The 27,084-nt window shown below is 37.0% G+C and overlaps 1 protein-coding gene across 12 annotated transcripts in view; it reads left to right on the top strand.

Annotated features, from left to right (window-relative positions):
* Positions 1–27,084, top strand: part of RALGAPA1 (Ral GTPase activating protein catalytic subunit alpha 1) — a 233,165-nt gene that overhangs the window by 113,508 nt on the left and 92,573 nt on the right. For all 12 annotated transcript variants that reach the window (XM_069464243.1, XM_069464240.1, XM_069464265.1 and 9 more), the window contains 4 exons: positions 17,483–17,541; positions 19,936–20,044; positions 20,449–20,559; positions 23,029–23,097. In XM_069464243.1, the coding sequence (XP_069320344.1) occupies positions 17,483–17,541; positions 19,936–20,044; positions 20,449–20,559; positions 23,029–23,097 (348 nt within the window). The remainder of the gene's footprint in view (positions 1–17,482; positions 17,542–19,935; positions 20,045–20,448; positions 20,560–23,028; positions 23,098–27,084) is intronic.

Below are 27,084 nucleotides of genomic sequence, written 5' to 3'. Positions count from 1 at the left end.
TTGTTCATTTTTGTTGGTGTTTTTGGTTTGGTTGTGTTTCTTTTTTTTTTTTTTTTTTTCTTTTTCTTCTTTTTTTTTTTTCTTTTCTCTTTCTTTTTCTCCTCTTTCTTTTCTTTCTTTCCTTTTCATTTCTTTCCTTTCTTTTCTTTTTTTTTTCTTTCTTCTCTCTTTTCGCCTTCTAACTGGGGACCCACGGTGAGCTTCGGAACGGGCCAGGTCCCTGGCTCTGGTACATACCAGATCCTGAGCAGTCACCCCCAGCGCCGGCGATCTGCGGGCGTGCAATCGCCATCTTAGGGCCTACAGCCAAGTCACTGCGGAGCAATAGGGTACCAAGAGGCTCCCTGGACGGCCCCCTCCCCTGGTCCACGGACCTTATATAGGGGCCCCGCCCATGTGTAAACACTGAATACTTCTCCAGAAGCGAGAGTGTGGAACCTGATCCCTGGGGACATTGGGCCAAGGCAGACTTTTGCCCGTGGGAGCTACAGCAACTGGGGCGCTAAGCAAGCGAGGGCACCGTCGTCTCCCCATAGCTAGTATCTTTCCTGCGGATAGAGACAGAAACCTCCCCTATAGAGGAAGAACCAAAGGGAAACAAACAAACAAACAAAGAGAATTTCGGTCTGCTACTAGTGTGGACCCTGCCTGCCTTCTGAAAGACCACAACACAGTGTCCTAACTCGCCAAAGCGGTCTTGGATCACTCCAATCCTCTAGGATCGGACCCATCAGAAGCAGTCCCCCAACGGAAACAGAAAAATCTCTAAACAATACACAACAGTCTCCCCCTCTTGCCAAAAGAAGCAACATACCTAGACTGCTTCACAGCCTAAGAATAGAGCACAAAGAGTGCTGTTAACCAGACTAAATCTATAAGAAAAGATCCAACGATAAATCCAGATGGGAAGGGCCCAGCGAAAAAACACGGAGAGCACAAAGAATCAAATGGAAAGCTCATCCTCAAAGAGAAATACCAGCTCCCAACCATTTGACACAAACCAGACTCAAAACACCAACATGTCACAGGAAGAATTCCAATTATGGATCATAAACAAGCTGAATAATATACAAGAATCAATGGATAAACAACACAAGGAAAACACAAAAAAAAATACAGGATTTGGAGGACAAATTCACTAAAGAAATTGAAATATTGAAGAAAAACCAAACTGAACTCCTAGAAATGAAGAATTCACTCAGAGAGCTACAAAACACTGTGGAAAGTCTCAAGAGCAGGGTAGATCAAACAGAGGAAAGAATCTCAGAAAATGAAGATAACTCCTTCCAACTAAATAAGTCAGTCACAGAGATAGATCAAAACAGTAAGAGAAATGATCTGAGTCTTCAAGAAATGTGGGATTATGTGAAGAAACCTAACTTGAGAGTTATTGGCATTCCTGAGGGTGAAGAAGACAATAAGCAAGGGTTGGACAAGCTATTTGAAGAGCTAATCGAGGAAAATTTTCCAGGCCTTGCCAATACTCTAGACATACAGATTCAAGAAGCTCAAAGGACCCCTGGGAGATTCATAGCAAATAGGAAAACACCACGCCACGTAGTCATCAGGCTGACCAAAATATCCACTAAAGAGTCCCTTCTCCGAGCTGTAAGGAGAAAGAAACAAGTAACTTACAAAGGAAAACCCATCAGAATCAGGCCAGATTTCTCAGCTGAAACCTTACAAGCAAGAAGAGGTTGGGGCCCCATTTTCACGCTTCTAAAACAGAATAATGCCCAGCCTAGAATCTTGTACCCCGCTAAGCTAAGTTTTCTATATGAAGGAGAAATTAAGACATTCTCAGATAAACAAAGGTTGAGGGAATTCACCAAGACAAGACCAGCCCTCCAAGAAGTACTCAAAAGAGAATTACACACGGATCAGCACAAGAAAGATCCACGAATGTAAAACTACTCAATAGCTAAAGATCAAATTCCAGATACCACAATGGCTCAGGAGAGAAAACATCGCAATGAAGTTCTACCCAACAAGCTGAACAAAAAACTGTCTCACTTATCAGTTCTCTCAATAAATGTGAATGGCTTGAACTCCCCGCTCAAGAGACATAGACTGGCCCAATGGATAAAAAAAACACAATCCAAGTATCTGCTGTCTTCAGGAAACTCACCTAACCTGCAAAGATGCATTTAGACTGAAAATAAAAGAATGGAAATCGATATTTCAAGCAAACGGTAACCAAAAGAAAGCTGGCATGGCAATCTTAATTTCCAATAACTTAGCTTTCAAACCAACAAAAATAATAAAAGACAAAGATGGCTACTACATACTGGTTAAAGGCACAATTCAACAAGAAGCCATGACTATACTCAATATATATGCACCCAACCTAGGTGCACCTAGATTCATAAAGCAAACCCTACTAGATCTGAACCAAATGATAGATAACAATACTGTAATAGCTGGAGACTTTAACACCCCACTGACAGTACAGGACAGATCCTCTAAACAGAAAATAAACAAAGACATAATGGACATAAATAGAATGCTAGAACAAATGGGCATGGCTGACATCTATAGGACATTCCACCCAAAGTCCACAGAATATACATTCTTCTCATCAGCTCACGGGACATTCTCTAAGATTGACCATGTCCTAGGACATAAAGCATGTCTTAAAAAATTCAAAAAAATAGAGATTATACCATGCATCTTCTCAGATCACAGTGGAATAAAAGTAACAATGATCACAGACAGAAACCCTCACTCTTACTCAAAGTCATGGAAGCTAAATAACTTTCTCCTGAATAATTATTCTATAAAGGAAGAAATCAAGATGGAAATCAAAAATTTCTTTGAATTAAATGATAATGGAGATACAACTTATCAAAATCTATGGGACGCAGCTAAAGCAGTCCTGAGAGGAAAATTCATATCCATAAATGCCTATATCAAAAAGACAGAAAACATGCAAATAGACAACCTAACGAATAGACTCAAAGAGCTGGAGAAAGAAGAACAGAACGACCCCAAACCCAGCAGAAGGCGAGAAATTACTAAGATCAAATCAGAATTAAATGAAAAGGACAACAAAGAAACTATAAGGGAAATTAATAAAACAAAAAGTTGGTTCTTTGAAAAGATAAACAAAATAGACACACCCCTGGCTAGACTAACCAAGAGCACAAAACTAAAATCTCTAATAACCTCAATTAGGAACATGTAAGGAGAAATCACAACCGATGCTACAGAGATACAACATATCATCTATGAATTCTACAAAAATCTTTATGCACACAAACTGGAGAATGTGGAGGAAATGGACAAATTTTTAGAAACACATAGTCTTCCCAGGCTCAACCAGGAAGAAATAGAGTACCTGAACAGACCAATATCAAGAACTGAAATCGAAACAGCAATAAAAAACCTTCCCAAAAAGAAAAGCCCTGGTCCATATGGGTTCACACCTGAATTTTACCATACATACAAAGAAGAACTTGTGCCCATCCTACATAAACTATTCTCCAATATCAAGAAGGATGGAGTTCTCCCCAACATGTTCTACCAAGCCAATATAACATTGATACCAAAACCTGGAAAGGACGCAACAAAAATAGAGAACTACAGACCAATTTCTCTCATGAATATAGATGCAAAAATTTTCAATAAAATACTAGCAAATTGAATCCAAGTACTTATCAAAAAAGTAATCCACCACGACCAAGTGGGCTTCATCCCAGAGATGCAGGGGTGGTTCAACATACGTAAATCTATAAATGTAATTCACCACATAAATAGAAGCAAAAACAAAAACCATATGATACTCTCATTAGATGCAGAAAAAGCATTTGACAAAGTTCAACACCCTTTTATGATAAAAACACTTAACAAAATAGGCATTGACGGAACCTACCTAAAAATGATACGAGCCATATATGACAAACCCACAGCCAACATCATTCTGAATGGGGAAAAATTGAAAGCACTCCCACTTAGAACTGGAACCAGACAGGGCTGCCCATTGTCTCCATTACTTTTCAACATAGTATTGGAAGTCCTTGCGAGAGCTATCAGGCAAGAGAGCAGAATCAAGGGAGTCCAAATAGGGAAGGAAGAGATCAAACTCTCACTTTTTGCTGATGATATGATGTTATATCTCGAAAACCCCCAGGATTCAACCATGAGACTCCTGGAATTGATTAATGAATATAGCAAAGTCTCAGGCTACAAAATTAATATACACAAATCAGAGGCATTTATATATGCCAATAACAGTCAATCGGAAAACCAAATTAAAGACTCAATACCCTTCAAAATAGCAACAAAGAAAATAAAATATCTAGGTATATACCTAACTAAAGAGGTAAAGGACCTCTATAAGGAAAACTATGAAACACTGAGAAAAGAAATAGCAGAACTTGCAAATAGATGGAAAAATATACCATGCTCGTGGATCGGAAGAATCAACATTGTTAAAATGTCTATACTACCCAAAGTGATCTACAGATTCAATGCAATCCCTATTAAATTACCAACATCATTCTTTACAGACGTAGAGAAAATAATTATACGCTTTGTATGGAATCAAAGAAGACCCCGTATAGCAAAAACAATTTTAAGCAACAAAAACAAAATGGGAGGTATTAATTTGCCAGACCTCAAACTATACTACAAGGCCGTGGTTCTTAAAACAGCCTGGTATTGGCACAAGTGCAGGGTCACAGACCAGTGGAACACAACAGAAAATCCAAATATAGAACCATCCTCATATAGTCACCTAATTTTTGACAAAGCAGGAAAGAATATACTCTGGGGACAAGAATCGCTATTCAATAAATGGTGCTGGGAGAATTGGTTAGCCACTTGTAGAAGACTGAAACAGGACCCACAGCTTTCACCTCTCACAAAAATCAAATCACGGTGGATAACAGACTTAAACCTTAGGCGTGATATAATCAGAATTCTAGAAGAAAATGTAGGAAAGACTCTTACAGACATTGGCCTAGGCAAAGAATTTATGAAGAAGACCCCCAAGGCAATCACAGCAGCAACAAAAATAAATGAATGGGACATGATTAAATTAAAAAGCTTCTGCACAGCCAAAGAAACAGTCACAAGAATAAACAGACCACCTACAGAATGGGAAAAAATTTTTGCATACTACACATCAGATAAAGGACTGATAACAAGAATCTATTTAGAACTCAGGAAAATCAGCAAGAAAAAATCAAGCAACCCTATCAAAAAGTGGGCAAATGACATGAATAGAAACTTCTCGAAAGAAGATATAAGAATGGCTAACAAACATATGAAAAAATGCTCAACATCCCTAATCATCAGAGAAATGCAAATCAAAACCACAATGAGATATCACTTAACCCCAGTGAGAATGGCCTTTATCAAAAAAACCCAAAACAACACACGTTGGCATGGATGTGGAGAGACAGGAACACTAATACACTGCTGGTGGGACTGCAAACTAGTGCAACCCCTGTGGAAAGCATTATGGAGGTATCTTAAACAGATTCAAGTAGACCTGCCATTTGACCCAGCAATCCCATTACTGGGCATATACCCAAAGGAAAAAAGGTCATTCTGTAACAAAGACACATGTACCCGAATGTTTATAGCAGCACAATTCACAATCGCAAAGATGTGGAAACAACCCAAATGCCCATCAATACGTGATTGGATAAGTAAGCTGTGGTATATGTATACCATGGAATATTACTCAGCTATAAGGAATAATGAAGATACGACATCTCTATGGTTCTCCTGGAGAGAGTTGGAACCCATTATATTAAGTGAAGTATCCCAAGAATGGAAAAACAAGCATCACATGTACTCACCAGAAAATTGGTTTCCCTGAACATCACCTAAATTACACATCTGGGAATGACACCAATTGGATATCAGACTGAGGTGGGGGGTGGGGGAGGGGATGGGGGTATGCCTACACAATGAGTGCATTGCGCACCGTTTGGGGAATGGTTAACACTTGAAGGTGCAGACTCGGGAAGGAGGGGTGGGGAAGGGAGGGATATATACCTACATGATGGGTGCAACTCGCACTATCTGGGGAACAGACACGCCTGGAGCTCTGATTTGGGGGGAAAGGTGGTACATGGGCAACGTATGTAACCTGCAATTCTGTATCCCCCATAACAATAAGATGAAATAAAAAATAAATAAATAGAGAATCAAAGATGGCGGAGTGGTGGTGACGGCCTGAATCTGCGCTCCCGGGAAGGAAGGCATCGATCCGGACCTGCCACAACGCTAGAAGACCGCTCCCACACAGGAACAGCGGTGTGAATCCACGGAGAATCAGCGTGGGACAAACAGAGCGAGTGAGGTCTGAGGTGAACGAAAATTGGGAACGCGGGACAGACACTAGCCAGCGGAGCGTGGGTCGGATACACCCGCCCCCAGCCGGGGCGGGTGCAGCCTCTCGGGAAAGCGGCTTGTCCTCCTCATTGACCGCCGCTCCCAATTGAATAGAGCCCTGACCCAGGCCAGCGCAGAATCACTGAGGGATACGTGGCGCATTGCAGACAGGAGGCTTTTTTGCGAAATTACCTTAGAACCTGGGGGATCTCAGCTGAGACAGCGTTTGGCGAGGAGGGACGGATCTGCCCCAGGGCAGAAAAACACAAAAGACTCCCGGACAGCAAATAGCGTTGTACCCCGTGCTGCCTTTTTCGGCAGTTCTCCAGCCGGTCACCCCCGGTGCGTGTCCTTGCTGGCCAGCCCCTGGGCAGTGGCGGTCTCTGCCTGCCGGGGAGCCGGTCCCCTCCAGCCCCGGAGCTCGGCAGGCGCCATCTTGAAAGCGAGAGCGAAACTGCTCGGGAGCCAAAAAGTGCCCAGCGGCTCTTTCTGCCGGTGCTGCCTTTTTCGGCGGTTCTCCAGCCGGTCACCCCCGGTGCGTGTCCTTGCTGGCCAGCCCCCGGGCAGTGGTGGTCTCTGCCTGCCGAGGAGCCAGTCTCCTCCAGCCCCGGAGCTCTGCAGGCGCCATCTTGAAAGCGAGGGCGAAACCGCTCAGGAGCCATAAAGTGCCGAGCGGCTCTCTCTGCCCGGCGCCCTCCGCTGGTCTCTGAACCAACGCCAGGAGTACGGGATATGCCGGGGCCGCGCTCGGGGTGAAGGGGCAGAGCTGCGCTAAGGCAAAAAAAAAAAAAAAAAAAAACAAGAAGAATAGGCTCGCCGAACTGTATATTTTATTCTTGGTAAATTTCTTCTGGGTTTTGTTTGTTTGTGTTTGTGTTTGTTTTTGTTTTTTTGGGTTTTTTTCTTTTTTTTTCTTTCCTTTTCTTTTCTTTTTCTTTTTTTTTCCGGCGGCGGACAGCCTGGGCGGGCACCTTTGCCCTCTGGGCCTCTGGCTGCCGCGCCTTTTTGAGCGCGGAGGTTGGATCCCCACCACCCTCGGAGCTGTGCGGGCGCGCAGACGCCATCTTGAAATCCACTGCGAAACCGCCCGGGACCCAACCAGGCGGGCATGAAGGGGCGGAGCTGTGCTAAGGCGTAAAAACAAAAACATCTAATGGCCGCTCCGGACCCAGCCGAGCAGAAGTGAAGGGGCGGAGCTGTGCTAAGGCGTAAAACAAACAAACAAACAAAAAAAACATTGAGTCGCTGAATTATACACTTCAGATTTGTGTATCTTTCTGCCTTGCGGTGTGGTGAAGTGCTATGTAGTTAGTTTTTGTTCATTTTTGTTGGCGTTTTTGGTGTTTTTTGGTTTGGCTTTTTGCGTTTCTTTTCTTTTTTTTTTTCTTTTTTTTTTCTTTTTTTTTTTTTTTTTTTCTTTTTCTTTCTTTCTTTTTCTTCTTTTTTTTTCTTTTCTCTTTCGTTTTCTCCTCTTTCTTTTCTTTCTTTCCTTTTCTTTTTTCTTTTTTCTTTTTTTTTTTTTTTTCCTCTTCTCTTTCTCCTCTCTTCTCGCCTTCTAACTGGGGACCCACAGTGAGCTTCGGAACGGGCCAGGTCCCTGGCTCTGGTACATACCGGATCCTGAGTAGTCACCCCCAGGGCCGGAGATCTGCGGGCACGCAATTGCCACTCTAGAGCCCACAGCCAAGTCACTGCGGAGCAATAGGGTACCAAGAGGCTCCCTGGACGGCCCTCTCCTCTGGTCCACGGACCTTATATAGGATCCCTGCCCAAGTGTAAACACTGAATACTTCTCCAGAAGCGAGAGTGTGGAACCTGATCCCTGGGGACATTGGGCCAAGACAGACTTTTGCCCGTGGGAGCTACAGCAACTCCCCCTCTTGCCAAAAGAAGCAACATACCTAGACTGTTTCACAGCCTAAGAATAGAGCACAAAGAGTCCTGTTAACCAGATTAAACCTATAAGTAAAGATCCAACGACAAATCTAGATGGGAAGGGCCCAGCGAAAAAACACGGAGAGCAAAAAGAATCAAATGGAAAGCTCATCCCCAAAGAGAAATACCAGCTCCCAACCATTTGACACAAACCAGACTCAAAACACCAACATGTCACAGGAAGAATTCCAATTATGGATTATAAACAAGCTGAATAATATACAAGAATCAATGGATAAACAACACAAGGAAAACACAAAAAAAATACAGGATTTGGAGGAAAAATTCACTAAAGAAATTGAAATATTGAAGAAAAACCAAACTGAACTCCTAGAAGTGAAGAATTCACTCAGAGAGCTACAAAACACTGTGGAAAGTCTCAAGAGCAGGGTAGATCAAACAGAGGAAAGAATCTCAGAAATTGAAGATAACTCCTTCCAACTAAATAAGTCAGTCACAGAGATAGATCAAAAAAGTAAGAGAAATGATCTGAGTCTTCAAGAAATGTGGGATTATGTGAAGAAACCTAACTTGAGAGTTATTGGCATTCCTGAGGGTGAAGAAGATAACAAGCAAGGGTTGGACAAGCTATTTGAAGACATAATCGAGGAAAATTTTCCAGGCCTTGCCAATACTCTAGACATACAGATTCAAGAAGCTCAAAGGACCCCTGGGAGATTCATAGCAAATAGGAAAACACCACGCCACGTAGTCATCAGGCTGACCAAAATATCCACTAAAGAGTCACTTCTCCGAGCTGTAAGGAGAAAGAAACAAGTAACTTACAAAGGAAAACCCATCAGAATTACGCCAGATTTCTCAGCTGAAACCTTACAAGCAAGAAGAGGTTGGGGCCCCATTTTCACGCTTCTGAAACAGAATAATGCCCAGCCTAGAATCTTGTACCCAGCTAAGCTAAGTTTTCTATACGAAGGAGAAATCAAGACATTCTCAGATAAACAAAGGTTGAGGGAATTCACCAAGACAAGACCAGCCCTCCAAGAAGTACTCAAAAGAGAATTATACACGGATCAGCACAAGAAAGATCCACGAATGTAAAACTACTCAAGAGCTAAAGATCAAATTCCAGATACCACAATGGCCCAGGAGAGAAAACATCACAATGAAGTTCTACCCAACAAGCTGAACAAAAAACTGTCTCACTTATCAGTTTTCTCAATAAATGTGAATGGCTTGAACTCCCCGCTCAAGAGACATAGACTGGCCCAATGGATAAAAAAATACAATCCAAGTATCTGCTGTCTTCAAGAAACTCACCTAACCTGCAAAGATGCATTTAGACTGAAAATAAAAGGATGGAAATCGATATTTCAAGCAAATGGTAACCAAAAGAAAGCTGGTGTGGCAATCTTAATTTCCAATAACTTAGCCTTCAAACCAACAAAAATAATAAAAGACAAAGATGGCTACTACATACTGATTAAAGGCACAATTCATCAAGAAGCCATGACTATACTCAATATATATGCACCCAACCTAGGTGCACCTAGATTCATAAAGCAAACCCTACTAGATCTCAACCAAATGATAGATAACAATACTGTAATAGCTGGAGACTTTAACACCCCACTGACAGTACAGGACAGATCCTCTAAACAGAAAATAAACAAAGACATAATGGACCTAAATAGAATGCTAGAACAAATGGGCATGGCTGACATCTATAGGACATTCTACCCAAAGTCCACAGAATATACATTCTTCTCATCAGCTCACGGGACATTCTCTAAGATTGACCATGTCCTAGGACATAAATCATGTCTTCAAAAATTCAAAAAAATAGAAATTATACCATGCATCTTCTCAGATCACAGCGGAATAAAAGTAACAATGATCACAAACAGAAACCCTCACCCTTACTCAAAGTCATGGAAGCTAAATAACCTTCTCCTGAATAATTATTCTATAAAAGAAGAAATCAAGATGGAAATCAAAAATTTCTTTGAATTAAATGACAATGGAGATACAACTTATCAAAATCTATGGGATGCAGCTAAAGCAGTCCTGAGAGGAAAATTCATATCCATAAATGCTTATATCAAAAAGACAGAAAACATGCAAATAGACAACCTAACGAATAGACTCAAAGAGCTGGAAAAAGAAGAACAGAACGATCCCAAACCCAGCAGAAGGCGAGAAATTACTAAGATCAAATCAGAACTAAATGAAAAGGACAACAAAGAAACTATAAGGGAAATTAATAAAACAAAAAGTTGGTTCTTTGAAAAGATAAACAAAATAGACACACCTCTGGCTAGACTAACCAAGAGCACAAAAGTAAAATCTCTAATAACCTCCATTAGAAACATGAAAGGAGAAATCACAACCGATGCTACAGAGATAAAAGATATCATCTATGAATTCTACAAAAATCTTTATGCACACAAACTGGAGAATGTGGAGGAAATGGACAAATTTTTAGAAACACATAGTCTTCCCAGGCTCAACCAGGAAGAAATAGAGTACCTGAACAGACCAATATCAAGAACTGAAATCGAAACAGCAATAAAAAACCTTCCCAAAAAGAAAAGCCCTGGTCCAGATGGGTTCACACCTGAATTTTACCATACATACAAAGAAGAACTGGTGCCCATCCTACATAAACTATTCTCCAATATTGAGAAGGATGGAGTTCTCCCTAACACGTTCTACCAAGCCAATATAACATTAATACCAAAACCTGGAAAGGACACAACAAAAATAGAGAACTACAGACCAATTTCCCTCATGAATATAGATGCAAAAATTTTCAATAAAATACTAGCAAATCGAATCCAAGTACTTATCAAAAAAGTAATCCACCACGACCAAGTGGGCTTCATCCCCGAGATGCAGGGGTGGTTCAACATACGTAAATCTATAAATGTAATTCACCACATAAATAGAAGCAAAAACAAAAACCATATGATACTCTCATTAGATGCAGAAAAAGCATTTGACAAAATTCAACACCCTTTTATGATAAAAACGCTTAACAAAATAGGCATTGATGGAACCTACCTAAAAATGATACAAGCCATATATGACAAACCCACAGCCAACATCATAGTGAATGGGGAAAAACTGAAAGCACTCCCACTTAGAACTGGAACCAGACAGGGCTGCCCATTGTCTCCATTACTTTTCAACATAGTATTGGAAGTCCTTGCGAGAGCTATCAGGCAAGAGAGCAGAATCAAGGGAGTCCAAATAGGGAAGGAAGAGATCAAACTCTCACTTTTTGCTGATGATATGATGTTATATCTGGAAAACCCCCAGGATTCAACCAAGAGACTCCTGGAATTGATTAACGAATACAGCAAAGTCTCAGGCTACAAAATTAATATACACAAATCAGAGGCATTTATATATGCCAATAACAGTCAATCGGAAAACCAAATTAAAGACTCAATACCCTTCAAAATAGCAACAAAGAAAATAAAATATCTAGGTATATATCTAACTAAAGAGGTAAAGGACCTCTATAAGGAAAACTATGAAACACTGAGAAAAGAAATAGCAGAACTTGCAAATAGATGGAAAAATATACCATGCTCGTGGATCGGAAGAATCAACATTGTTAAAATGTCTATATTACCCAAAGTGATCTACAGATTCAATGCAATCCCTATTAAATTACCAACATCATTCTTTACAGACATAGAGAAAATAATTATACACTTTGTATGGAACCAAAGAAGACCCCGTATAGCAAAAGCAATTTTAAGCAACAAAAACAAAATGGGAGGTATTAATTTGCCAGACCTCAAACTATACTACAAGGCCGTGGTTCTTAAAACAGCCTGGTATTGGCACAAGTGCAGGGACACAGACCAGTGGAACACAACAGAAAATCCAAATATAGAACCATCCTCATATAGTCACCTAATTTTCGACAAAGCGGGAAAGAATATACTCTGGGGACAAGAATCCCTATTCAACAAATGGTGCTGGGAGAATTGGTTAGCCACTTGTAGAAGACTGAAACAGGACCCACAGCTTTCACCTCTCACAAAAATCAAATCACGGTGGATAACAGACTTAAACCTTAGGCGTGATACAATCAGAATTCTAGAAGAAAATGTAGGAAAGACTCTTACAGACATTGGCCTAGGCAAAGAATTTATGAAGAAGACCCCCAAGGCAATCACAGCAGCAACAAAAATAAATGAATGGGACATGATTAAATTAAAAAGCTTCTGCACAGCCAAAGAAACAGTCCAGAGAATAAACAGACCACCTACAGAATGGGAAAAAATTTTTGCATACTACACATCAGATAAAGGACTGATAACAAGAATCTATTTAGAACTCAGGAAAATCAGCAAGAAAAAATCAAGCAACCCTATCAAAAAGTGGGCAAAGGACATGAATAGAAATTTTTCAAAAGAAGATATAAAAATGGCTAACAAACATATGAAAAAGTGTTCAACATCTCTAATCATCAGGGAAATGCAAATCAAAACCACAATGAGATATCACTTAACCCCAGTGAGAATGGCCTTTATCAAAAAAACCCAAAACAACACATGTTGGCGTGGGTGTGGAGAGACAGGAACACTAATACACTGCTGGTGGGACTGCAAACTAGTGCAACCTCTGTGGAAAGCATTATGGAGGTATCTTAAACAGATTCAAGTAGACCTGCCATTTGACCCAGCAATCCCATTACTGGGCATATACCCAAAGGAAAAAAGGTCATTCTGTAACAAAGGCACGTGTACCCAAATGTTTATAGCAGCACAATTCACAATAGCAAAGATGTGGAAACAACCCAAATGCCCATCAATACATGATTGGATTAGTAAACTGTGGTATATGTATACCATGGAATACTACTCAGCTATAAGGAATGATGAAGATACAACATCTCTATGGTTCTCCTGGAGAGAGTTGGAACCCATTATATTAAGTGAAGTATCCCAAGAATGGAAAAACAAGCATCACATGTACTCACCAGAAAATTGGTTTCCTTGATCATCACCTAAATACAAATCTGGGAACGACACCAATTGGACATCAGACTGAGGTGGGGGGTGGGGGAGGGGATGGGGGTATGCCTACACAATGAGTGCATTGCGCACCGTTTGGGGAGTGGTAACACTTGAAGGTGCTGACTCGGGAAAGGGGGGGTGGGGAAAAAAAATATGAAACTATTGTTTTTAACTTGCACTGTTCACTTAATAATTTATCATGAATATTTCCCATATTATTTCATATCATTGTACAAGAAATAATGTATACATTATGAGGACATACTGTATCTAACAAGATATACTGTTAGACTCTTTGATTCTGTAAAATAAAAAAAAAAAAAAAAAAAAAAAAAAAAAAAATAAATAAATAAATAAAAAAAGAATGAAATCCTGACATTCACAGCAAAAAAAAAAAAAAAAAAAAATAAGTCCATAGAAACATTCCACAAAAAAAAAAAAAAAAAAAAGAGTTAGCCTAGCCTACTTCATACTATCTATATTTCAGAGTGGCCTTGTTCTCTATTGGCTATTGCGTAGGCAGTAAGGCTGAAGTGATTTTAAAAACAAAAACAGCACTTTTTTTGTGTGGAAAAAAAAATCTCCAAAGTAAAAGCCAATTTTAATAATAATGGAGAAAGCAAAAAGCCTAACAAAGTGATCATTGTTCTTAGTGAATGAAGATTTAAGGGTAAAGTTACATGCCATTTTAGTTATATTTACTTTTCACTGAAACCAGCTCCTATGCATGTACTCTAAACCACAAGCACATGGAACTACCATGTTGTTCCTTGGTTCTGTGCTGTTGAAAAACTGTTTCCTTCTACTAAAACTGTTGTTATATAGTCCTGTTCTCTTCTTGCCACTCACCTCAAACACATGTAATCATGGTACCTAATGTTAATTATCTGTCAAAATCCTTTTTATCTAAGATCTCTTTGTGAAGTCATTTATGACTTCCCAGATGAGCTGTTTGCTTACTTAGAACTTTGTATACATTGTCTTGTTTGTTTGATTTTTTTTGTTTGTTTTTACAATTCACTCATTTAAATTTTTTAGTATAGTCAGAGAATTGTGCAACTGTCATTACAGTCAATATTAGAACATTTTCATCACCTCCAAGAAACCCTGTACCCATTAGCAGTCATTCCCCATTATCTCAAGCTCCAGGCAATTACAGATTTATGTTGTGTCTCTGTGGATTTGCCTGGATATTTTATGTTACATGATCTTGAATTTTAATTATTTGTTTATAAATCTGCCTCTGTCCCTGAACTGTAAACTTCTTAAGGATAAATACATTGTCTTAACTATCTTCTTATTTCCAGCATCTAAGACAGGGTCTGTTACATAGAAAGCTCTTGAGCTTAAACAGTAGACATTTTCCATGTACCTATTAATTGCTAGCCATTGGGCTAGGTGCTAAGTTTACAAAGATAAGTATAATAGAAGGTTGCTCCTCTTGAGGAGCTTATATTCTGTGTAGCCAATAAATGCTTATGGACTGAGTGTATTAATGGTTTTTTAAAAGTCAATGGACAAATTCTTAGTTACCAAATCTAGTGTCATTCTTGTTCTCCTGAGCCACTATAGTATTTGATCCCGTTGATGTTTTTATCCTTCCTAAATGTCTCTTCGTCTTTTGTTACACAGATCTGTGTTAATTTACTTTTTGCCCGAGTATTCTGACTCCTTAACAAACTAGTTTTCTTTTCTCTGCTTGCTAAACATACAGTCACTTCAATATTCTACCCTTGTTTTTCTTCTCTATTTTCTCGCTCTTGAATATTTTATTCATTTACATGACTTTAACTAGTATCTAAAACTTATTGCAAAACTCACACATTATCGTGCTTTACAAATTAATAAGGAAGAAGAAGCTGGCTTTTTCCGACCAGTTTTATTGAGGTAAAATTAACAAATAAAAATTATATATTTAAGTTGTACAACTTGATGTTTTGACATACACATACATTGTGGTAAACATCAAGCTAAATATATATCTCTCACCTCATATAGTTACCTTTTTTGGTTGGCGGGGGAGCAAGTGAGAAGAACTAAGATCCACTCTCTTAGCAGATTGTTAACTGTAGCTACCATGCTGTACATTGAATCTCCAGAATTTATTCATCCTGCATGTCTGAAACTTTGTACTCTTTAACCAACATTTTCCCATTTCTCCTACTGCTGTCTGCTTCTGAGAGTTCAACATTTTAGATTCCACATGTAAATGAGATCATACAGCATTTGTCTTTCTGTGTCTGGCTTATTTCACTTAGCCCAGTGTCCTCTAGGTTCATTCATGTTGTCACAAATGACAAGATTTCCCTCTTTTTAAAGGCTGAATAATATTCCATTGTGTATGTATTTATGAGTGTGTGAGTGACATTTTATTCATTAGTCCTCCAGTGGACACTTAGGCTTTTTCTATGTATTGGCTATTGTGAATAATTCTGCAGTAGACATGGGAGTGCAGATATCTCTTTGACATACTAATTTCATGGGATCCCAAAAGTGGGATTATTTTGGGTTATAGGGATATTTTAACAATATTAATTCTTCCAATCCATAAACACCGTTTATTTCTGTCTTTTTTTTTTTTTTTTAAACATCTTTTATTTATTTATATTTTTTTTTTTGAGGCAGAGTCTCGCTCTGTTACTCGGGCTAGAGTGCCGTGGCCTCAGCCTGGCTCACAGCAAACTCAAACTCCTGGGCTCAAGCAATCCTCCTGCCTCAGCCTCCCAAGTACTGGGACTACAAGCATGTGCCACCATGCCTGGCTCATTTTTTCTATATATTTTTAGTTGTCCAGCTAATTTCTTTCTATTTTTAGTAGAGATGGGGTCTTGCTCTTGCTCAGGCTGGTTTCGAACTCCTGAGCTCAAACGATCCACCCACCTCGGTCTCCCAGAGTGCTAGGATTACAGGCGTGAGCCACCACACCTGGCCTATTTCTGTCTTTTTGAGTTTCTTTAATCAGTATTTTATAGTTTCAGCATACAGATCTTTCACCTCTTTGGTTTAAATTTATTCATAAGTATTTTATGGTTTTTGATGCTATTTTTAAATGGAATTGTTCTTTTAATTTCTTTTTTGGATAGTTCATTGTTAGTGTATAGAAACACAACTGATTTTTGTATGTTGATTTTGTATCCTGCAACTCTACTGACTTTGTTAGTTTCTAACAGTTTTTTGGTGGAGTCTTTAGGATTTTCTATATATTAGATAGCGTTATCTGCAAAGACTGTTCTAATTCATTCTTTTCAGTATGGATGCTTTTTTTTCTATTTCATTTTTCTGCCTAATTGCTCTGGCCAGGAGTCCCAATATTACGTTGAATAGAAGTGGTGAGAGTGGGCATCCTTGTCTTGTTCCTGGTCTTAAAGGAAAAGCTTTTAGCTTTTCACTGTTGCCTATGATGTTAGCTACAGACTTATATATGGCCTTACTTATGTTGAGATACATTCCTTCTGTACCTAATTTGTTGAGTTTTAATCACGAAAGGATATTGTATTTTGTCAGATGCTTTTTCTCTACCTATTGAGATGATCACATGATTTTTATCCTTCGTTCTCCTAATGTAATGTATCACTTTTATTAATGTACATATATATTGTACCATCCTTGCATCCCAGGAATAAATTCTGCTTGATCATGGTATGTGATCCTTTTAATGTAATGTTGAATTTAGTTTGCTAGTATTTCTTTGAGGATATTTGTATCTGTACTCATCAGGGATATTGGCCTGTAATTTTTTTTTTTTTCTTGTAGTACCCTTGTCTAACTTTGGTATCTGGGTAGTACTGGCCTCATAAAATGAGTTTTGAAGCTTTCCCTCCTTTTCAATTTTTTGGAAGAGTTTGAGAAGGAATCGCGTTAATTCTTCTTTAAATGTTTGGTAGAATTTACCAGTGAAGCCATCCAGTTCTGGCTTTTAAATGGTTTTTCTCAAAGTTTTAAAAAGATGTTTATTCTACTTTAGTTATCTTCCTTTATTACTCTTCTAATCAGGATAAAGAGTATTTTTTAACATATACTTTTGGTTATAAATTTCAGAAATATCTTTATTTAGCTACTTTTATGAATAATATTGGATTCTTTACTTAACTATTATATTCCCAGTACCTGGCACAGTGCCTGGTCCATAGTGGCCACTTAATAAATATTTGTAGAATGAATGAATGAAAACTTAGTCATTGCTGTTAACTATTTCCTCCTTATTTCAGGAACTTATAATCAAGACTGTGTTAAGCTCAGCAAGAGATGAGCCCTCTGGTCCTGCACGGTAGGTCATATATTCTTAGAGTTAACTAGTCTGTGTTTGGAATCTTATTTTAGGAGTTGATTGAATTATTAAAGTAGTCCAGATTATTTCAGGCACATAAAAGCCATTCTGAATTACAAATTTAAATGATTTGAATATATAAATACTCTGACTTTTATTCAAGATTTAAATACAAACCTTCCTTCATTAAAAAAAATCCTAGTCACCATTTTCAGTAACTTCACCCTCTTTTTAAAGTAATTTGTTTTAATTTAATTATTTAAGTACATTTTGCTTTCTCTTCACATAATATTTATCATTGTCTTTTATGCAATACTTTGAAACACATTAGTAAATACCCAATGAATGTTTATTAAATTGAATTAAAACAAGATATTTTTATTGTGGAACATGACATATCCAAGAAAATAGATTCCAGTTTTGTTAGCCAGAAACTGATGCTTGGACAGCCAACATTTATTAGATCCAAAGCTAATGTTTATTAAGCCTATTCTATGTGTCAGGCACTGTCCTAACACTTCCTGTTTATTTGCTTGTTGAGGTTTTTTAATAACTCTACGAGATAGGTATAATTTTTTTCCTCCTATTAATTGGTAAAGAAACTGGATCCCAGAGAATTTAAATAACCTGCCCTATCACTCAGATACGACAGAGCCATGATTAATACCCCAGCAGTTTGTCTTATTAGATGGATAAGTAATAAGTGACAGAACCAAGTTTGAACCTAGAGCTTTAGACTCTAGATCTTCTGCCTTTTTAAAAAAACTATGCTGCCTCTCAAGTGAAAGAATGTGAAAGCCTAAAACATAGCTACCCAAAGATAGACCTGGGAGTCATTAACATAGCAGCTTGTGTTTTTGAGTGTATGGAAAAACTCCAGAAGTGGAACATAAGCGTTGTCTCAACTTGTTTTCCTATACCATTTTTGTGTGTGTGTGTGTGTGTGTGTGTGTGTGTGTATTTTTAAAAAGCTTATAACCCCAAATCTGAACAGAAGCAGATTTGAACTATACTGAGAATAATCTAGATTATTTTGACATATTGGGGAAATGTGGAAAAGTCTATACACACAAAAACAAACACATGCTGTTCTTACCCACTCTGGTTACAACAAAAACTGTTGAGCATTTGGACTCCCAGTCTCTACCTTTAGTTAGCTGCATCCATGGACAGCTTTGCTTTACTTCAGAGTTTATTGTTGCTTTAGGATTATGGATGTTTCCATTGCTAAAACTGAAACTTGGTTATTTAGCTCTATAAATAACCTGGGATTTATGGGTGGACAACAATAAGGAAGAAATAAAGCAGTAGACTTCACTTAGAAGATTTTTAGGTAGTTTTGATAACTTAGTAGCTTTAACACTCTAGACTGAAAGATGGGACTTAAGACCTTCTGATCTGCTATATTAAGGAAGAAAAATCTTTCCATGTTGAATTGTTCCGGAATTTAGCATTCCACTGAATTTAAGTTAAGAATATCAATATCTGGACATGCCATGTATAACAGGATACTGGAAGGAGTTGACTGTTTTTATATTTAGAACCATTATACACTTTATCAGAAGCCTAGACTTTAACATAGTAATAGAATTCTTATAGATTATAATCATTAAATAAGTCTCTTTAAGCTGAAACTCAGCTGAAGTTACGTTCCTAGGGAAATGAAGCCCTAAAAGGCATTAGGGAATAGAAAAAAAATTCTATAAGTTGTATTTGTGTTGGAATTTTTTTTTAATTTCAAAATATTAAGGAGGGGTACAAATGTTTTTGTTACATGAATAGCTTTTGTAATGCTTGAGTCAGGGCTATAAGTATGCCCATCACCCAAATAGTGTTCATTGTACCCATTAGGGAGGGTTTTCCTCCCCTCTCCCTCTGCTTAATTTCCAATGACTTTTACTTCCCTCTGTGCACATATGTGCCTGTCAGTTAGTTCCAACTTATTAGAGAATACATGTGGTGTTTGTTTTTCCATTTTTGAGGTACTTCACTTAGGGTAATGGTCTCTAGTTCTATCCAAATTGCTGCAAAAGGCATTAATTTATCCTTTTTTATGGCTGAGTAGTACTCCATGGTATATGTATACCACATTTTGTTAATCCAGTCATGAATTCATGGGCACTTGGGTCAATTTATTAACATGGGTTTGTTGAAAAGATGCTGTGTGTTATCCCAGCCTATGAGCTTGGTAATAAATTGTAATAGAAAATTAGGTTTACAGTTTTGGGAATGTGCTTTCCTCCCATTTATCTTCCTTAGTTACCAGCTAATGTGTAGAGTAACATTTATTCATTTACTTAAATAGTGTATATTCATCTATGTCAGTTGATCATGGGTGTTGTTTGTGGTGGTGGTTTCATTTTATTTAATCATTGTTGGTTGCCTTTTTTGCAGATGTGTAGCACTTTGCAGTTTAGGTATTTGGATTTGTGAAGAACTAGTCCATGAGTCTCATCATCCTCAAATTAAGGAAGCTCTGAATGTAATTTGTGTTTCCTTAAAGGTAAAGAAAACTGTTCAGTGAAATATATTAAGATAGTATAGAATGCATGTGGGTTTTTTTTTCTTCAATTGTGAATTATATCTTGTACCCTTATAGAATAAGACATTTAATAAGTGTTTTCATTAGTTTACTATTTTTAATATTTCTTTGATTCTGACTCTTTCCTTAAGAATGCTCCTATTCTTGAATTTTAGGGTACCTTTGTGATGACCTGTTTTATCTCAACTTCTTGTTTGTTTTGGCTTTGACCCTATAATACATATGGATGACTCCTAGAAAAGGAAACCAATCATTTAAAACATATATATTCTGTTTGTTTTTTTAACTAGTATTTTTGTAACTTACTACTCTTTGATCTTTACCACTTTTTATGACAAAGATTTTTTTTGTTGTTATTATTGCAGTTTACTAATAAAACAGTAGCTCACGTAGCTTGTAACATGCTTCACATGCTGGTTCATTATGTACCTAGACTTCAGATTTACCAGCCTGATTCTCCCTTAAAAATTATTCAAGTAAGTAATTTCTCGTTTTTAACAAAGTTATAACCTTGTTGAAGATTCTTAGATTTGGATACCTTGAAATATAAAACTTACTTAATAGTTTTAAAAAAAATTTTGCATAGCTAAATAATGGCTACCCATTATGCAATTTTTGTAATATCAAAGTTCATGACAGTTCCTTTATATTTTATGTTAGAAAATTGTGTTTCTAGTTTTGAGCAAAGTATTAAAATATATGTATACATATATATATTTTAAGACAAGGTCTCACTCTGTGTCTCATGCTAGAGTATAATGAGGTCATCATAGTTCACTGCAACCTCAAACTCCTGGGCTCAAGCGATCCTCCCACCCCAGCCTCCTAAGTAGCTGGGACTACAGGGACATGCCACCATGCCCAGCCAGTCTTTTTTATTTTTTTGTAGAGACAGGGTCTCGCTATATTGCTCACACTGGTCTTGAACTCCTGACTCCATGCAGTTCTCCTGCCTTAGCCCCCCAAAGTTCTTGAATTACAGGCATGAGCCACTGCACCCAGCTAAAAGATAATTTATTAGTTGTGGTGATCTTTATAAATATATTATGCTTCATTCCCTCTCTTAAGTAAGGAAAACATACCATCCTGCCAGTTATCCTGGACATTATTCCTTTCCTTTTCTCTTTAGCCAATCATTTATTAATTTTTTATAAATTCTAATCCAGTGTCTCCTGTGCTTCCTTGAACTCCTGACATATTTCAGCCCTTCATTATTTCTTTCTTGAGATACTACTTAAGCCTTCTAATTGTTCTCCTGGCTTGTACAGTCTTCCCCTTCAAGTCATTCACATTCACACGACTCTATGTTACTTACTTGAAAAACAATCATCTCTGATTTTCCTTTGACTGTAAAATAAAGCCCAAATTCTTTAGCTGAGAAATCAAGGCCTCCAGATGAGAACCCAACCTGTTTTTCCAGAATCATAAATGGATTCCTTTGAAATACCATGTTATCCAGACAGGTGAGTCTGCTCTCCTCACCTTGCCTTCTTCCTCCTACCTGAAATGCTTTACTGCTCTACTCCACTCCCTTCATCTTTCAGTGATTGACTTAAATACTACCTCCTCAGAAATGAAAATCTTGGCCAGGCATGGTGGCTTATGCCTATAATCCCAGCACTTTAGGTGGCCAGGGCAGGAGGATCACTTGAGCCCAGGAGTTCAAGACTATCCTTGGCAGTATAGTGAGACTTCATCTCTACAAAAAAATGAAAAAGTTAGCTGGGTGTGGTGACACATACCAATAGTCCCAGGTACTTGGGAGGCTGAGGCACAAGGATCTCTTGAGTTCATGAATTCAAGGTTGCATTGAACTGATCACACCAGTGCACTCCAGCCTGGGTGACAGAGCGAAGACCCTGTCCCTTAAAAAACAAAAAAGTCCCTGTCTGTTCTCCACAACCAGAATTTATCTTTGTTGTCATTATATTCTTATAACATTTTTAGGAAAGTTAAGAACTAATATTTATTAAGCACCTACCATGTACCAGCCACTTTTTCATATAATATCTCATTTAATTCTTGAAAGTTTTTTTGAGATAGATTATTCTCTTCCCCACCATCCCTTGTTAAAGATGGGAGAACTGAGGATTTAATAACTACATAAAGTCACAAGCTAACAGGGTAGAAGCAGGATTCCAATCTAAATTTGTAAGATTCCAAAGTCCAGGTTTTTCCCACTCAACCATGTTGCTAGCCTCTATTATAGCACTAAATATAGTGAGTACATCTAGCACTAGCAAGTAAAGCCCTTTTCTATATAAAGTATATTTAGAGGAAGTTTTCTACTTAATGCATGAAAGCAATCATTTTTTAAAATATGGTGGCATATAATAAAAGTACAATAAAAATATAATAAACTCACACTTACATATTTTTAACATGCACATAAAGAAATTGAATGAGACAAATTAATATCCAGGGTAAATGATAACACTGTATATTTTGCCTTCTTTTAATAATGTCTTTTTATTGGCATTCTGTTTGATATTCATATAATAGTCAGTATATAATACATGTTAATTGAAAAGCCATATTTTTTTTTAAACAAAAAGGCTTATATTTGCACATACACAGAAAAAGACATGAAAAGACAGTAGATTTCTTCAGGTGATAAGATTATATAAATCTTTTTGGTTATCTGTATCTTCTAATTCTTCTATAGTGAACATATAATATCTGTGTGTTTGTACATATTGATTTACCCTCATGAATTGAATTAGAAAGGAATCTATTTAGAGTTAACAGAATATATATAATTTTGGTTAAATGTGCTTGAAAAGCTTACCTAAAAATATTACTTTGAAATAACAGTATTAATGTATTTAGGATAAATTTGCAGCAATAGCTTTTATATCACTTTAGCACTTAACAATTAAGTTTTAGGATTATCATTAATCTGACATATTTTGAGCTTTTTTATTTTTTAATTTTTTTGCCTACAGATCCTAATAGCCACTATCACCCATCTTTTGCCAAGTACAGAAGCATCATCTTATGAAATGGACAAGAGGGTAATTTAAATTTTGTTTAGTGTTTAGTATGTGGTTATCTAGTGAAATATTTATATTTCTAATTTTCAAAGGTGTGTATGTTTATATAGTAAAAATTAATTCATCTAATTCAAAATCAAGTATAGTGTGAAACATGTTTTTCTGTTATTTAAGTATAGGTAATTATATTTTGGTTCAAATTTCATGGCCATTTGGTAAAATCTTTGAATCTCAGGATGGTAAGGAGCCTTGGAGGACATTCTGTCCACTTTTAATTATTTCACTATATTCTGCCAAATTATGGTCTTATCTATGACTGAAATTTGTTAATTCTGAGGAATTCATCACCTCTGAAGCAGCCACTTGTTTTGCATAGCTGTTACTGGTAGAAAGTAAAGATATTTTCAGTAATCATAGTACATGTAATACAGAGATGTATCACTTAGGAGAAGACATACCCTCTCTCTACCAAAAAGTTCTACAAAGTGACATTTACCTCATAGATTCATTATGAAGGTCCTTTACTTATTCCAGATATTGTATTTATCAAGTTCTAGAATTTCTTTCTTTTTTTTTTTTTTACAGTTTCTATATCTTACCTGAAATTCTGCATTTCTTCATTAATTATATATACTTTCTCGTCGATTCTTTAACATATTGCTCATAATAAAATTAAAGTCCTCATCTGCTAGATCCACTGAGTCATAACTCTGTTCTTACAGAATTTTTTCCTCTTTACTATGAGTTCCATTATCCTGTTTGTTATTGTATCTGTTAATTTTTTTGTTACATACCAGACATTATGCATAACATGTTCTAGAGACTCCAGATCTATGCTGCCCAGTGTGGTAGTTACCAATCACATATTGCTTTCACTTTAAATTAAATTTGAAGTTAACATTAAAAATTCAGTTCCCCATTTGCACACTGTAAGTGCATGATAGCCATGGGACAAATATAGACCATTTTCATTATTGTACAAAGTTCTGTTAGGTAAGGCTGCTCTGAATTCTATTAATTTCCTCTAAAAATTATTCTCTTTCTTTTTCCTTGTCACATCCCAATCTTGAGTTCTGTTCTCCAGGTCTCAGTGTTACGATCCTTTATTCATATTGCATTGAAATCTAAAGTATGTTTTATTTACTGTTTATGTTCTCGTTAATTTGCAGATCTCCAAAGCTGTAATTATGTTTCTGGACCTATTCCCAGTTATTGATTTTTAATTCCCATTTATTTTCATGTGTGGCTTACATATCTTTCTACACTTTTGGTCTTTTAATGTTATTCCTACTGTCTGCCATGTGATTTCTGACTGACTTCGTGAGTTTGCCTTAGAATTTTTTATTCTTTCCTTTTCTGTTCATTTTAAATGCTATTTGAACAGGTTATATGTAGCTCTTGATAAATACATTCTTCTTCATCCTTAAAAGAGACATATACCTCATTGTTAACCAAGAGTTCTTCATTTTAGTGTCTCAGGCTATGGGCTAGAATTCCACATGCAGTTTGTGAATAATATCTGGATAACTAATTGCCCATCTTCTATATCATCTTGGTCTTCCAAAGGCCTAGCTATTAATATGAAAAATCTATACTACCAAGTTCTTATTTCTTGTGCACTTAATTTACTAAATATTTACTGATCCCAAAATGTGCGTTCTGCTGGACACTACTCGTTAAACAGAGATAAATAAGATAGTTCTGTTCTCATGGAATTTAAAGATTAGAGAGTCAAGTGAGACAAAGTGTGATAAATACTTATAAAAAGTAGAAAAATGTATATTATACAGGGTAGGATAGAGGAGGAAGTAATTAATTATTGAGGGGAGGAGAGGGCTTGTTGAGAGAAAACTTCCTTAAAGATGAATAGGGTTTTCTACATAAATAGAGACAAAAGGTAGATTCAGAGAGTTATTCCAAGTAGAGGCAGTAGTATATACAAATCGTGGCAGTATAAAATAGTATGATGTATTTGGGGGAAACACTTGGCAGTTCTGTATTATAGATCGTGAAGCACACAGTTGAGAGTAGGGAAAAATGAAGCTTGAGAGATAGGAAGGGGCCAGGTTATGAAGGGCCTTAGATGCCACACTATGAGTCTTGGAGTTTTGTGAAAGTCTTTTTTGAAAGGATTTTAGGGCATAATTAAATATGACCATATTTGTGGAAAATCACTTAAGAAAATGTGAAAATTGACTTAAAGGGGAAAATATGATTATTGTTATTAAAATTATCTAAGAGTTGATGAGGCCAGGTGCAGTGGCTCATACTTATAATCCCAGCACTTTGGGAGGCTGAGGCAGGAAGATTGTTTGAGCCCAGGAGTTTGAGACCAGCTTGGGCGATATAAGGAGACCCATTTCTAAAAAAGAAGAAAGAAAGAAAAATTAGCCGAGTGTGGTGACACGCATCTGTAGTCCCAGCTACCTGGGAGGCTGAGGCAGGAGGATCCCTTGAACCCAGGAATTCGAGGGTACAGAGAGCTGATCAGGCCACTGCACTCCATCCTAGGTGGATAGAGCAAGACCTTGTCTCTAAAAAAAAAAGAATTGATGTTCTGAACTAAGGCTAAGGGAATAAAGAATAGATAGTCACAAAGTGAAATCCACAACCAAGATAAGGAATACATAGGAATACATGAAAAAACAGGACTGTTGAAGGAAGATGAATTTCAGTTTTCAGTGTGTTGCATGTGAGGAGTAAAAACCAGATGGAGACCACCAGCAAAGCAATTACATACCTGATTAGAAAATTATAGGCAGGAAATAAAATTATTAGTATTGTCAGCACGAGTAGTATTAAAATTGTGGGAATGGATGAGATCACTTAAGGAGAGAATAGTGTATGATACCACTCAACAGGGAATCATCATTTAGCATGATATGCCCCATCTTCCTTGGGCCAGTAGCAGATATCTCTCTATTCCTCAAATATGCTTTGTTATTATCCTAGGTATCTTTAGAATGTATGACTTTCCTTTTTGTGGGATGAGCATCAGAATATTATTTAAATTCACTGATTCTTCTCTACTATGTTGCATTCCAATACTTTTTATTCTTGTAAATCAGGTTTTGAATATCTTTTGTCTTATTAGAAGCTTGCATGTTACATATAGACAAATAGATATATTGAATTATTTTAATTATTATGTTATTCTTTTTGTAAGAACTCTTAATTTTTCTCATGTAAGCCACAGTATAAGGAGACATTTCTCATGCATGGCATTCAGATTGTTTATAGTACAAACATAGCTGGTCCTTACAACTTTCCTTAACCTCAGATTTTTAAGAATATGAATAAACTTTGTATGAACTAGGAGCCTTTAGATTTCTCAAATCGTTTGTCATCATTGGTAAATATGGCCTTACAATTTTTAAAAGATAAATATAGTAAAGATAAAATAAAAAGAACATTTATATAGTGATTTTTTTAAAAGTCATGTGCTGGCAATATGTACTTTATATACATTATTTGAACTTCAAAACAACTTTATAATTTTGGTAGAATATTTTTAATTTCCATTTTACAGAGAGAATTGAGGCTCAGAGAGGTTAAGTTGCCCAAGCTCACACTATTGTTACTAAATAGTAGAGCCAAGACTAGAACCTGTGATTGGCAAATAGATGCAAAAGTCCATATTCTTTTTATTTAGAAACATTAATTCAGAACTTCCATTGAATTTTGTGTTGGAATTTTTTTAAACATAAGTTTAGAGAAGAATTGAAAGAATAATACAAATAATTCTTTGTATTTTTAACCACATTTGTTTTATCTCTCTGTATGTATGTATGAAATATATACAGAGAGAGAGTGAAATGTATATGCCACCAGCTACGTTGTTGTGTTTTTTGCTCAAATCAAGCAATTATCTAACAGTGTAATTATCAACATTAGGAAATTAATATTGATACATTAGTATTATATAATCTATAGATATTATTCAGATTTCACCAGTTGTCTCAGTAATGACCTCTATGGCAAAAGACAGTCCCACATCATGTGTTGCAT

Source organism: Eulemur rufifrons, chromosome 2, assembly GCF_041146395.1.
Source record: "Eulemur rufifrons isolate Redbay chromosome 2, OSU_ERuf_1, whole genome shotgun sequence".
NCBI lineage: Eukaryota > Metazoa > Chordata > Mammalia > Primates > Lemuridae > Eulemur > Eulemur rufifrons.
This window is presented reverse-complemented; position numbering and strand designations above follow the sequence as displayed.